The following is a 14,942-nucleotide window of genomic DNA, read 5'->3' on the forward strand; positions in this document are numbered from 1 at the left end:
AAAGAAACCAAAAGCACCTCCCCCCCCCATTCACCATCTTCCACCTCCTCCCCCCCCCCCCAAGCGGCGCAGGAGAACGCGGGAATGGGGGTTATGGTCAGTCTACAGCGCTTCTTCTCTGCCGCTCCTTCTCAGTCACTCTCATCCTCTGTGCTGTGGGGTCCCTCCCACAGGATGCAGTCCTTGATGAACTGATCCAGCGTGGGCTTCCCACCGGCAGCAGCTCTTCCAGAACTGCTCCAGATATGGGTCTGTACCACAGGATCTATCCCTCAGGAGCAAATTGCTCCAACCTGGCTCCCCTACGGGCAGCAGCTCCTGCCAGGTCACCTGCTCCTGTGTGGTCTCCTCTCCACAGGCTACAGGTCCGGCCCGGAATCTGCTCCGGCAGGGGTCTTCCACAGGCGACAGCCTCCCATCAGTGCAGGTCCACCTGCTCCACTGTGGTCTACTCCACAGGCTGCAGCGTGGAACCCTGCTCCACTGTGGTACTCCATGGGCTGCAGGGGGACAGCCTGCTTCACCATGATCCCCACCACAGGCTGCAGGGGACTTCTGCTCCAGTGCCTGGAGCACCTCTCCCCCTCCTTCTTCACTGACCTTGGTGCCTGCAAGTCTGTTCCTCACTCCTCTCAGTCTCCCAGCTGCTGTGTGGTGCTGCGTTTTTTTCCCTGTCTTAAATATGCTCTCACAGAGGCGCAAAGCAACATTGCTTATTAGCTTGGCTCTGGTCAGCAGTGGGGCCCTTACCAAACATGGGGCAGCTTCTAGATCCTTCTCACAGAAACCATCCCTATGACCCCCTGCTACCAAAACCTTGCCACATAAACCCTACATAAATAAATAACTACAGTTATTTATTTTGTCTTTCTCTGTAACAGCCCTTTAGATGCTCTTCCCACGCTACTAGTTGGGGGTCAGCTAGGAAAGAGGTGGTGGCAGTGGTCTTCTGATTCATATATACAGTGTACATATGTGTGAGTTCATACCACGTATTCAGTTACATTATCTTCAATGGCACTATGGCTTTCTCATATCTATTCTGAAGAAACTGCACCAACAAACTAGAATTCCTTTTCAATCAGTTGGTGAGATCTGAAGCTGAAACTGCTTATCTTTCTACTGTATGAACTGCTATGGATTATGGGACAAAACTTGTAAGAACAATATTAAACTTGTCCCTGAACAATAGAGGAAATGTAGAATTTGGGTATTCATGTAGAACAATTTCACCCTTTAAATAATAAATACTGACTGTTTTTATGTCAACACAGAAGCTTCACCAGTTGCAGAATTTCAATACATTAATGGCAGTGATAGGAGGTCTCTGTCACAGTTCCATTTCCAGACTCAAGGAAACAAGCTCATGTGTTCCTCATGATGTAACTAAGGTTGGTATTGATTTATAAATGAGATAACTTTAAGGTTTTTTTTTGTCATTGCCTACGCACACATGCAAAAAAACAAGCTTACTTTGTTAAATCTGACAGATAGAAAGAGGAGAAAAAAAAAAAGAAAAAGAAAAAGGGAGACTCCCTCTGTTCTCTCTGTTCTTTTTTTTTTTTTTTTTTTTTTGGTTGTCATTTCATCTTTACAAACACCAGTTCGTCCTATGCTTTCAACCCTCTCTTAGAGATTTGTAGAGCTTTCTCAATTTTTTTGTTTGAGTTTGAGAAGATGCATTTTCATTTACATGGAGTAGCACAGAATAGCGTTCAAATACAAATGCAGACAATTAGATCCTAGAATATTTGAGAACAAAACTTTGCTATCCATAGCAACACTCACCAGCCTGAGTCTATAAAATGCTAGCACAGACATTTGCACTTTAAACCTGAAAAGACCAGTTTTGTTCATCTGATCTTTCCCTATGACAGATTTTATCTATTTGAGACTTGAACAAACTTAACTCCAAGACACATATATTGTAATACAGTGTAACATTGGGAATTAGTTGATATATTCATTTTAATTCATGTGAGTTGTAGAATGGACATATTTTTGCTGTGATTCCAGCTACTAAAACTGTGAAGATTTTTTGCTTGTTTGTTTTGGTTTGGTTTTATGAAATGGCTTTAGTCACTTGGTCTTAAGAGACTAATACACTTTATTTTATCTTATTTGTGTCCTGAAAGGTTTCATAAAGTTATCTAAAGAATTTGTTTTGATCACGGTATATTTAAACAGCTTTAATGAACAGTGCATATCTGGAGTATAGAACTGAAATGACTTCCCACTGGTGCAGATCTCAGGATCTATAGATCCAGTTTAGCAAGCTTATTTTAGAAGCATGTTGTTTTACAAATTTCCTCGTTGTGAGGAGTGTACTGCACGTGCCTATGATTTGAGTAACTTTTTGCATCAAGAAATTGTATATAAGCACTAATAAAAACTAAGTAAATTAAGGTTGGTAATTAAATAAACTTTACACTACTAAAGTAATTAAATTTTAACTAAAAAGATTAACTTGTGAAGGTTAAAAATCAAGTGGTTAGACAGGAACTTCCACAAAAAAGCCAACCAACCAACCAAAAAAAAAAACCAAACCAACCAACTAAACAAATAAAATAAATGCTCCAGTGACTTTATAACATTAAAAGTCAGTTTTGTGCCTGTACAGTTATAAGCAAGGAAGGTGTTTATATTGCTAGACATAAGATTTGTTTGGTCTTTGCAACAAGTTATGATATATTTACCATCCTTATCAAGGAAGAAAGTCTTCTTAAAGTGACACAGATGTGCCACTTTGAACTGCAAGAGTTCTGGTCATGTTGTGATAGAATCACAGCACAGTGTAAGGTTTCTCTGCCAGTCCATTCCAGCTGGTGACCTGGAAGTTGGAGAATTACATTCCACATTGTAAGGTGAGGATGCTTGATTTTAGGAAGGTCAGAGACGTGACAGCTGCTTTATCTGCAGAAGCATTCCCTTGATTTGAGAAGATTCTTTCTTTTAATTGACTTAATAGGGAATGTAGGAAGGCATTATAAATGAGGCACATAAGATGTATTATTAATTTAAACAAGGTAAATAACTAGATTTCATTTGGAGCCTTACATTTTTAAATCAATGTTGAGAGTCACAGTGAGCAAACCACTTAAGAATATGGAAAATTCTTGTGATATATGCCCAGAACAGAAGGAGGAACCACTTTTGATTATTTGTGTTCTCTTCTTTTTAGGTGTTTAATGAAATGACAGAATTGCTTTCGTCTTACAAAAACTATGACAGTTATCGACGTGCCTATAATGAGTGCACTAACTTTAAGATCCCAATCCTTGGGGTTCACCTGAAAGACTTGATATCACTTCATGAGGCCATGCCAGACTACTTAGAAGACAAGAAAATTAACATATACAAACTGTACTCTCTGTATAACCACATAAATGAGCTGATACAACTCCAGGAAATGCCACTTCCCCTGGAGGCTAATATGGACCTTGTTCATTTGCTTACAGTAAGTCTATTGGATGAGATAAATACCTCTGTTTAAAAAATGATTTTCAAGTACCTCTCAAATTAAACTAAGTAGAGAATTCCATTAATTATAACGCTGTTAAGACTTTTTTTTTTTTTTTTTTTTTTTTTTTCCTTAAAGAAGTGTAAAATAACAGAAGAGGAGAAAAAGTTAGTTTACCTGGCAGCAAGGGTAGAGGTGCCTCATGAACACTATTATTTTAAAGTTTATTGAAATTTGCTCCCAATTACTTACATAAGGAAAGGAAACATTTATTTACATTTCACTATGGTACCATACATTCTGTGTGTACTTTCCCTACGGAAGCACCCTGACTCCTCTGCTGATTAAGCCTAAATAGGGAAAAAGGTGGAAAGCTTCCTTAGGGTGCACCTTGGAGGCAGAAGATTGCATATAATGCTTGCTCGTGTTGAACATATAAACCTGCACATAAAAGGGGTTCCTCAAGATGTGTAGGGTTAAACATACCACACTTCTAGCCAAGTTTCTTCTGATACTAATAAAACTGTTTGACATAAAGATCAGTCAAGTGTAGTTGTATTGTGCTTCTAGTAATCTCTAGTCAGTACATGTTACGAACAAAATTAATATTTTCTTGTTTCTCAGTTTTGTTTGGCCCTAACAAGTCTCACAGATTGGAAAAGCTAGATAGCCTGCTGACTCTTTCTGGTTATATGCCCTGTTTCAGGAAAACCTGATAGTTAGAATGTTCATGTGCTTAAGGTTATTTGTCCTCTCTGGGAACACTTGTGTAAGGTCTTGTGCCCAGGGCCTGAAACAGGCTATTCAGTACTTCTCATACAGCTACATAAAGTGGTGAATTTCTTCCTGTAAAATGTTTTAAATGCTTTGTCTCAAATGATTAGAAGTAGATCTTTTTCACTAACATTTTATAAAAGTGCCTATTACAAGCTTGTAGAACTTTGGCCACAAGTTCATGTAACTATATATTACAGGACATAACATAAAAGAAATACTTCTTCATTTCAAAGCAGGAGTTTCTCAACTGCTAATATTCCAGGCTGTATGATTTTCTTGTTTGTTCCCTTTTTTTTTTTTTTTTTTTTTCTCTCAACACTCTTTCTCCTATGTGTTCCTAACAACAGCCAAATCAGTTTGAAGAGGTAGTAGTGATTACATACATGAATCAATAATTAATAGAAATATCTTGACATTTGCACTAGTTTTTGAGTGTTAGAAAATACTTTAATATTTCCCCAGGAATCAAAAATTATTCACTACTTTTACTACAACAGCAATCTTTTAGTCATTCACAAGAAAGTTGTTGCACATATAAAATTTAAGCCACATTATTCAGCTTTGGTCTGATGTGTTATTTGCATTCCGCAGTATGTTGGTTTCTTATTTTATATATATGTGAGTGCCACCATCTGGATTGATATACTAGGATAACTTGAAACTAATTTTGTTACGGAGAGAGTATTTCAACATTATATTTTCTTCAGACTTGCTTCACATTTCTAATGTGAATATTTTCATACAGTCAAAAAGCGTCATGTTGCCAGTCTTAAAAACTTAACTTGAAATTGTTTCCAATTATTTGCTATACCATTTTCTGGGGCACACCCATAAGCAAAGAGATAAATTTGATAACTTTTTCAAATTCCTTTATTTATCCAGGTGTAAATTTTCTTGTTTTACATAACTGCAGTTGACAGCTAAGTTCTCACTAAACATATGAGAGTCCATCTTTTATCCTCGTCATATACTCGTTGGTTCAGTGTGGTCCCCTGACATGTTGAAACGAGAATTTTCTGAGAATTATGGTTGACAGACAGTTTCATTGGAATTGTGCTTAGTTGCATGGTAGACTATCTGTATATCATGGGAGTAACAGGTTTTTTTTTCAGGTTACTTATTAACACACAGCTAGTTATGCCTTCAGTCACTTGCCTGTTAGTGGCTGTAGCTGTGTAATGTTACAGATTTCCAGATAACAGCAGCAACATACTGGAATATAGAAATGTGCCTATTTCAAATCATGGTCAACGCCTACGCAGCTCAAATGCATTTTTTTCCTGTGGTGCAACCTAAATTAAAAAATAGCCCACCATAATATACTAATGTGTGCCAGGAAGAAATGAATCAAGTAGCAGCAAATGCTTTGGGATTAAACTAATATTGTGTTTGTTTTCAGCTGTCCCTTGATCTGTACTACACAGAAGATGAAATTTATGAGCTTTCATATGCACGAGAGCCAAGAAGTCACCGAGCGGCAGTAAGAGCCTTTCCAGATTCTTAACAAAACAAATTTTGAGCAATTAAATTTTATCCCTTGCATTCATTTTATTTTATATGTTTTTGGCTTAGCATAAACTTCATAGACTGAGCAAAATCTGTTAAAGCATAAATAGTTTGATGGTTGAATAGGATGATGATGAAGCATAAATGAGAGCATATGTGAGACAACACCAATGTTGGTTTTCACAGTACAAACAAAAATGCAGTTACTTTTATAGAGACATCAGGCTCAACCTTGACAAACCATATTGGTTCTTTTAAGTTAAGAATTCTTACATGACTCAAATGATCAAACCTATGAGTGCAGTTTTTGTTCTTGTTTTATAAACATGGAAAAGAGGGAATTTGCAGGGTTGCCAGTGAACTGTGAGAATTTAAACCATTGTTTTGGACAGTTGAGGGAAAAGCTTGCTCTGAAGTACCACATAATTATCAAAAGTATGATGTCGGGTCAGATAAGCCATTTCTGCAGTCCTGTATCACACAGTTCATCATCACAAATTGAGGAAGCATTACACTGAAAATATTTTAACATAGTACTAATAAAGTTCCATTCAATTTATTGTAGCCTTTGACACCTTCCAGACCACCAGTAGTTGCAGACTGGGCCTCAGGAGTAGCCCCAAAACCTGATCCAAAAACCATCAGCAAACATGTTCAGAGGATGGTGGATGTAAGTACAGTTGGACTATCTACCTTACACCTCAATTATAGTCTCAATGTTTAGGTATGAAAAGACACAAAGCAGGGAAAAAAATAGGGCCAGACACAATCAGTGATGTCACCCTATAAGTGAAAATAGGTCTGTCATACAGCTGCTTCTCACATAACATTAAACTGACCAAATAACCCAGGCAGCTGCACGGATTTGGCTAGAGCATCACTGACAGCATTAACTGAGTGTATTAGTACAAGTTGTGCCTTAATGATGATCTTGAAGACTGATGAAATAAGAGCTAGTGTTGTGAAGTGCTCAGTCTGTTTTATGTTGGTTTATCTATACCTTCCTACAAATCAAGAAATCATAATGCTTCTTCAGACTCAAGCAAGAAAAACAATTAAAAAAAACTGTTGTACTGTTGAATAGATATTGAGGGAAAGTGGGAGAGGAATCCTCTGAATACTGTGAAGACTTTCTGAAGTGGTAATTCAATAGTTTCTGTCCATGTTATAAACTATTCTACTATTATTTTACACAGTCTGTCTTCAAAAATTATGACCATGATCAGGATGGATACATTTCTCAGGAAGAATTTGAAAAGATAGCAGCCAGTTTTCCATTCTCATTTTGTGTAATGACTAAAGACTGGTAAGTACTTACAAACCTCTTAACCTAGTTCTGCTTATCAACTTTGTAGGTCCTGTGTGTGTTATTCTGTTGTTTTGTTGTTGGTGGTTTTGTTTGTTTCCTTTTTTTTACTTCTGTCACTAGAATGGTAAAATCATCCTCTTCACCAACAAATGGAAATGAAAACATAACTGACAAAAGCATCGTAAGAACAGAGATAATAGAAGAAGAAATATTTTTAGAATGATATGCAGTATATACTACTGAGGAACTTTCCAAAGATGGCCTGTTTGTAAAAAAAAAAAAAAAAAAAAAAAAAAAAAAAAAGAGAGAGAATTGGTAAATGTCTATTTTGGCCAAATTAAAAATATTTCTCTCAACACATTAAAGCATGGAAAAATGCAAACATGGTTATTTCAAAATTTTAAAGTAGTTTTGAGGTTGCACCTCATATACAAGTAGTTCATTTATCCTTACAAGCTGCAATTGTAATGTGTAGAAAAGCTTCTGTAGACTTTGTTAATTGTTGACAAAATTACTGATATCGCTGTAGTTCTTGGCCAATTAAAGTATTGCCACTATAAATTGTGAAGGTATGTTTAGCTCTCCTTATTGTTTTTAAGAAAAGAGGTGCCTCACAAACACCTTTTCTTGTTTATTTTCAGGGAAGGTCTGATTAGCAGGGATGAAATAACTGCTTACTTTATGAGGGCTAGCTCAATCTATTCCAAATTAGGACTTGGGTTTGCTCACAACTTCCAAGAAACCACTTATTTAAGGCCTACTTTCTGCGACAACTGTGCTGGATTTGTAAGTTCACTTTTTAGTAAACTATGTTAATATTGTCTAGAAAAATGCCTATTTTTATCTCATAATTACTTTGTGTCACATACAGAAATGAATCTGCTTAAAACACCAGTGAAACTACAACCATCAGGCTATTGCCTGTGTAGCTATTTAATGTACCCTTTAAATCCCTCTTGGCAGTGCTATTATTTGTTTAAACATGGCTCCTACCTTGTGGTATTTGGCTGTGTCACTCTCCGAGAAGACTTTCCAAATCCAGAGAGCTCTGCTCTCTGGGGACAGTGACAGGACCCGAGTGAATGGCATGGAGCTGGGACAGGGGAGGGTCAGGCTGGGTGTTAGGAAAAGGTTCTGCACCCAGAGGGTGGTTGGGCACTGGAGTAGATTCCCCAGGAAAGTGGCACTGAGAATATTTGTATGTATGTATATCTGTAAATATTCATGGATCTGAGCCTACTGGAGTTCAAGAAGTGTTTGGAAAATGCTCTCAGAAATATGGCTTTAGTTTTGGGTGGTCGTGTGCAGAGCCAGGCGTTGGACTTGTGGGTTCCTTTCAACTTGAGGTATTCTATGATTATATGAACTCATGTCCTGGTACACACAAGCCCTGTGCCTGGCACAGGAAGGTTTAGTAAAACTGACTCCAACCACTACCTGGCTTAGCTGGGATCAAACAAGAGTGCTGATGCACAATTCTACATCCACTCTAGTTTTACACATTCATTGGGAGCTGTTAGATCTGCTGATGTATTCATTAGAGACTCAGTTAAGCTATTTTGTTTGTGATTAAGGAACATGCATACAAATATTCTGTTTACCTTACTCTGAAGATGTGTAGATAGTTCATATTTTGATTTTTACCATTAAAAGGATATGAAAGCAAAGTACTCTGCAGGTGCTCAAATTTCAGATGTGAGTGGAGTGTTTAGTGAATATTTTTATCTAGAGGTATCAAATGTGCACAGACATATGTTAATAAATTATTCTGTTTGTTTCAATTTCAGCTTTGGGGAGTCATAAAACAAGGATACAGATGCAAAGGTAAGATACTTTATTCTTTGTTAAATTTAATCTATAACCAATGGTGAATGGCAAAACAACCAAACAAAAAAACATCTTGATTTTTTCCAAGATCCATTGCTATGTCTATGGACCTATTTAATCTGGCCTCTCAGGGAGAAGGTGACAAGAATAGGATGACAGGCATGCTCCAAAAGAAATGCAAAGGTGAAGGAACTGATAGCCCTAAACTTTTGCAAACCTTCACTGAATCCCAAGGGTTGATAAACAGACCCTTCTCTTCTGATGAGTGCAATACAAATTCTCTGAAAACCATGTAACATAACAGATTCACAAGTATTTTGCAGTTTTCCACCTCATGCATGTATCTGCTTTCTCTGCAACTTCTACAGTCAGAACTGTTACAACCATATGTTGCTATTTGATATTTTTATATTGAAAAGGAGTTTGAGGTGTATATAGCAAGGGGATACAGTTGAGTTGTTACTAAGCATATGTTTCAGGTAAGGCACGTAGAGAATCTTAAAGAAACTTTCCTGCTTCCTTTGGAAGCAACACAGTGTGAGAGCTGACCTGAAATACTACAACAGAGCCACTGAATCATGCAAAGTTTGTTTTGTTTACAGATTGTGGAATGAATTGCCACAAGCAATGCAAAGACCTGGTTGTGATAGAGTGCAAAAGAAGACCCAAAACTTCAGTTCCAGACAGCAGCCCAACATCTGCTCTTGCTTCAAACCTCTGCACACTAGGGGTCAAAGAGCAACTCCACGGTGAGGAAAGGTCATGTTAAAAAGATCAAAATATCTAGATATTTTTTGTTTTGTTTCTTTTTCTTTTAAAGATGAGTTGTACAGTATTGTTTAGGGTTTGGTTAATTTAATTGCAGAGTTTTACCAACATAGTAACTAGAACCAGTAGACCTCCAGCCCAAGCAGTAAGATCAATGGTCTGTATAAAATTTATTAACATATAAATAGCTAGAGGTTTTTCTCTGAGCTTAATGACAGGTATGCTCTGATTGTGATAGAAGACTTGTGTTTTCCTCTTTATAATCCATATTTAGGCTACTGAGATAGGGCACAGCATTGTTCCAAGAAACATGATATTGAAAGATGTCCCATGGCACCAATTTTACATTTACTAATGTAAAAATAAAGAACAAATATTGTTTTATTTATTCATTAAAATAATATTTAATTACTGTACCTGTTGTGCTCCTTTCCTGGGATAAAATCTTGACTCAATTTATGATGCATGTTCTATAGGACAAGAAGAAGGACCATTCACGTTTCCTAATGGAGAAGTAGTGGAACACAATGAAGGCAGCAAGGACCGAACCATTATGCTGATGGGTTCCTCAGCTCAGAAAATCTCAGTAAGACTGAAACCAGCTGTCGTTCATAAAGGTACACAGACTGATTCTGTACTGCTGGTTGGTGATGTATCTCATAGGCAGACAGAGAAGAAAGAAAGGATGCCAGAAAATCCTTATCTCCAGCCTACCCCATCATCCCCATGTCCAAGCCCACTACTAAGCCGCAAAAAGGCATATGTTAAATGGGAAAACAAGGACTCCAGCCAGAAAATGAAGGAGCATCACAGCTATAAACCCTCATACCATGAACTTGAGCAGGTATGTACATAGTGAAACAAAATTGTCTTTGTACAACAGTACTGTAAAGTGGTAAGAGTGGGGTGGCTGAGTGGGAAGATGTCACACTACCACTGTACTCCAGTATAATTGCCAGAATAATCTATGAGAGGTATAATGAATTCTTAGCCGCTTTAACCGCATCAGTGATGTTTCACTTCAAATGTAAATTTTAGTAGTGGTACAGGGCTTAGGGAATATATTTTGAAGCCTTTGTTATGGTTACATTCATCCCTGTAGCCTTATAAGTGACAAGTAAGAATGTGACTGTAATCCAATTGCTTAGGACAGGATGTTACTCCACAAAATAAGTTATTTTAAGGAACAGCCTTCTGCACATGTAATACAGGACTGGGAAACTTGAATTAGTGTTTTAACATAACTTTGACAGAATACTATTTATGTAAGGCATTACATTGAAACCAGTCTAACACTTACCTTAACAAAAATATTTATGGCTAAAGAAAATGACTTCTACTACAAGTTTAAGACAACAATGTTAGTCAAAAAAAAAAAATTCCTAGAAGTACAGAGAATATAGAATAAACAGAAAGCATACAGTGAGATGCACATCAGCTATTACTAAACAAGGAATTAGAAATCTGTTCAAAGCTTTAACATTTTCTTAAAATTAAAAAAAATAATAATGTAAATATCCCAGCCTGCCTTGGAGACAACTGTTATGAACAATGCATAGAGAAGTTTTCTGTATTTCTTTCCTCATGGATTACAATGCTGGTAAATCAGCTCTGTGTACAAGCTCCAAAATTTGTAGTGTCTACTGTTATCTCTTGCATGTGTTGATTCTCACTATGTAATCAAGCACTGTAAAGAGACACATTTCTAAAACATGTCTTAATTTAGACTCTGCTTTGGATTGTAAGAGGAACTTCTTGTTAATGACTGATAACACATCTTATAGATAGCTTTGTGTATATATGCATATATATATGATTTGCAAATGATTAAGTCTTAATACATTAACTGATTGTTAGCTAAAATGTCTCATCCTTTTAATGTTACTAGCTTACATGCAGTATCTTTTCTATCTTTAAGAGACACCTTCAACTTATGTTTAAGCCAATCAACCTAAATATACAACCAGACAATCCTGAAACAGAATTAAAATCAAATCCCATTCTCTTTTTTTTTGTTTGTTTGTTTGTCTAGGAAAGAAATATTCTAAAGGCAGACAATGAAGGTTTAAAGATCCAGCTGGAGCAGGCACATAAAACAATCGAATCTCTTACAATCCAGAGAAGAAATCATGTAGTTGATGACCTACAGCACAGAGACTGCTCCTAGCAGAAAAGGGGAAGATCCCTATGGAAGAATGAAAGACTGAAGGTGTGACAAAGCTGCTTTACCAAGTGATCTGGAGAGCTAGTCCAAAGGATTTTAAATGGAAATGCTCTCTATTCTGTACACTTCTGTATTAGAAATACACTTTCAAGTGTATCAATGAATTCCTTTGACCTTTTTAAGGTAATTTAGCACCATCTGCACAATGAAAATCCAATCTTCTGGGATTGCTTTTAAAAGGAGCAACACTGTTCCTGAAGTTTATGTTCATGATGGATTCCACAGTGAGTTGGCTGCAGGCAGCACACATTACTCTACAAGTGTTCTGACAACATAGCTATTCATAAGACTGTCACGTCAGATTTGGTCCAAATTCAGGTTTGTAGAAACATGGTCCATAAAGCTAAGCATTTAAGTAAAACTGCAGAAATATTTCATTGAGAGAGAGTTCCTTCTCATTGTGTCTGAAAACAATTAAAATCATTACATGGACTGTGACTTGTATTTCTGAAGTTTAGCAAAAATATTAAAATAAGTAAAGCTAATGATATTTGATTACTTGATTCTTTAGGCTTTGTTAGGATAAACTGACAGATGTTTTAAAACTCCTTCAGAGCTTTGTAGTCCTGCTGCTCAAATGCTTACCTTTGTTAAGGTAATATATAAGACTTGAGAGTTTAGAGTGAACACTGCTTCCACTTTTGTGGAAATGAGCCCTACTTATTCAGCTTAAAGGATAGCTTGCTGTTCCTTTACCATAAATATGGGACAAAGTTGATTATTTTTTTTATAATGTCAAATGACACCAGTGTTGCAACATCTGAGTAAAACCTTAAAGGCCATATTATGAGGGAAACTGTATAGTAATCCCAGTGCAACAGATAATGTATTTCGGAGCTTCTAACATCTTAAAGCTCTAACCAGGATTTCTCCATTATCTTTCTCAGTTTTCACATGCACTTTAGATAAAGAGTCAAGATGACCATGCTCTCATGTGTATAAATTTTGTATAGCAAAAGGTGCTAGGGAGTTAACTTAGTTTTCTTAATGCTATTAAGTGTTCATACTGGCAAAAGATGACAAAACAGTCTTTCAAGTTACTGGTATATTTGTCAAAATAGTCAATTTTAAAATTGCATTTGCATTTCAAGGTAATTCTTACACTTACAGCTGTATAAAACTCACTTGCATTTATCAAGCAGGCATTTCTCATCAAACATGTAAACAGCAGAAAGTTAAAATTAATATATTTACTAATAAATTATACTTAATGCTCTTCAAAACTTGCAAGTTACTTTACAAACTCCATTATAGATTGAATTTTTAGTTGACCCATTATAATAGCATGCGTGCTTTGTGTTCAAAGTGGCGTAAGTGTATGTTCTATCTCTAGTTTACAGTCATTAATTGTCAAGTATATGAATGGTTTAATTATTGTTTAAAAAAAAAAAAAAGACAACATTGGAAACTACTTTGAAGTTTAGTGGTTCTAAGTCCTTGTTTAGCATTTGGATTGTGCTTGTACCTCCATGACTGGAAGGAGACAGTAGTAATAATGGAGTTTGTTATTTACTGTAAATAAATATGGTATGTAAAGAATTGAAATGCATATAGCAGCTGTGAAGATTGTGCAACTTTTGTTCCTCATACACTAAACCTGAATTATTAACAGTTAACACGTAATTGCACTTTGATTAGTGAAGCAGTCGAAATGGCTTTCAGATCACGTTTGTAAATTTGCTTTGCCAATTTTCTGTAAGCTTCTTGATATTTGCCCTCTATGCAGGACTACAGCAAGAACTTCTGATATGCATTTAGCAAACAAAAGTCTACTTCTGCAACAAATAAAACAGGATAAATACTGAATATATTTTCATGTATTTGGAAAATAGCTAAAAAGAGCAACAAAGACTGGTAAATCCTGTTGTGCAGCTAACTGCTTGCTTATGCTCTGAACTCTGGATTCTAATAGAATTTCTGTATGTGTATATACATATATATACTTTGTTCATTTCCTTCCCTCCCTCTCCAAAGTAGACAACCTAATGTCAACAGCTGGCCCAAAGACCAGCATTATTACGTTAAGAGTACTAAGGGGTTTTTTTAGTGCTTAATGCTTAAAATTGAGTTAAGACCATATTTGTAAATGTTAATGTTTCTCTTTGTCATCCTATTGTTCCTACAAACAGCTTAAATGATTTACAACACCTATTTGCAGGAACATCTGACATCACAAGTGGTGCTTCATGTGTGCTGAAAGCTTCCTGCTTCAAATGACTTGGTTGATACCTGGAAAACTTGAGAGCTCTTCAACTACCTTCAGGTTCTTTGTTTGCCAAAATCCCTTTACAATGTTTTTTGTCTGTTTTGTTCTGTTTTGGTGATAGTTCCTTCTTATTACTTTTGGAACTTCAATTTTGATGCATGAAAGACTTGTGCTAATAGCAAAAACAGACTGTAGTGGGATACTGCTGAAACAGACTAAGCTATGAGCAAACATCACATGCATCTCTGTTAATCTTAATGCTCTATGCTAGGAAAAAAATAGAGTTAAACTACCAAATGCTGTTTAAGTCTTATCAGCAAACAGTGATATTGAACACCACTTACCATTTATCTTGTCAATAAAAATGAAAAGCACTTACCTTTTATGCTCTCACCAGGCTCAGCTGTGTTTCATGTAAGTACGGGAAGGAAGAAAAAATGAACACTCCTGCCCCAACTACTGTTTATTTTTAAGTATAAATTCTGATCTTCTAAAGATAAAGTAGACTGAATAATATGAAAGTTAAAATGGCAGAGCTACTTTTAATATTCAAATTAAAGACAACCGCATTTAAAGTAGCTTCTGAAAATAACAAAGCTACCCTTTGGAACTCTTTATTATAGAAGCAGTCTGTTATTCTGTTGTACCTGTTCTCTACAGCAACTTGAAAAGTTTTTGTTTTAATGATATTAAAGAAGATTGAAAAAGTGTACAGATTGTAAAGATTTATATATAAAAGTGTAAGATTTTCGTTTAATATTTATAATAGAAAAAATATTAAAATTGCACATTACCTCTGTGTTTGTATCTGAAAAATCTTAACCTAAATTCATTTTCCTTGATTCTGTTATCTGTGACACTTCTG

At 36.2% G+C, this 14,942-nt stretch overlaps 1 protein-coding gene across 2 annotated transcripts in view; it reads left to right on the top strand.

Moving 5' to 3' along the window:
• The window catches only part of RASGRP1 (RAS guanyl releasing protein 1), a 43,139-nt gene extending 28,254 nt beyond the window's left edge, over positions 1-14,885 (top strand). Inside the window, exons 5-15 of one of the 2 annotated variants that reach the window (XR_014317636.1) lie at positions 1,275-1,391; positions 3,182-3,457; positions 5,637-5,717; positions 6,309-6,413; positions 6,940-7,049; positions 7,694-7,838; positions 8,840-8,876; positions 9,482-9,628; positions 10,124-10,491; positions 11,680-12,189; positions 14,030-14,811. Coding sequence is in view for 1 of the 2 variants with exons in the window: in XM_082762094.1 (XP_082618220.1) it covers positions 1,275-1,391; positions 3,182-3,457; positions 5,637-5,717; positions 6,309-6,413; positions 6,940-7,049; positions 7,694-7,838; positions 8,840-8,876; positions 9,482-9,628; positions 10,124-10,491; positions 11,680-11,814 (1,521 nt within the window). In the remaining variant the exon portion in view is untranslated. Of the gene's footprint in view, positions 1-1,274; positions 1,392-3,181; positions 3,458-5,636; positions 5,718-6,308; positions 6,414-6,939; positions 7,050-7,693; positions 7,839-8,839; positions 8,877-9,481; positions 9,629-10,123; positions 10,492-11,679 lie in introns of both variants that reach the window. The other variant, XM_082762094.1, reaches the window with a different exon arrangement.
• The last annotated feature ends 57 nt before the right edge of the window (positions 14,886-14,942 follow it).

The sequence above is a fragment of the Aythya marila genome (genome assembly GCF_965140915.1).
Source record: "Aythya marila genome assembly, chromosome: 5".
Taxonomy (NCBI): Eukaryota; Metazoa; Chordata; class Aves; order Anseriformes; family Anatidae; genus Aythya; species Aythya marila.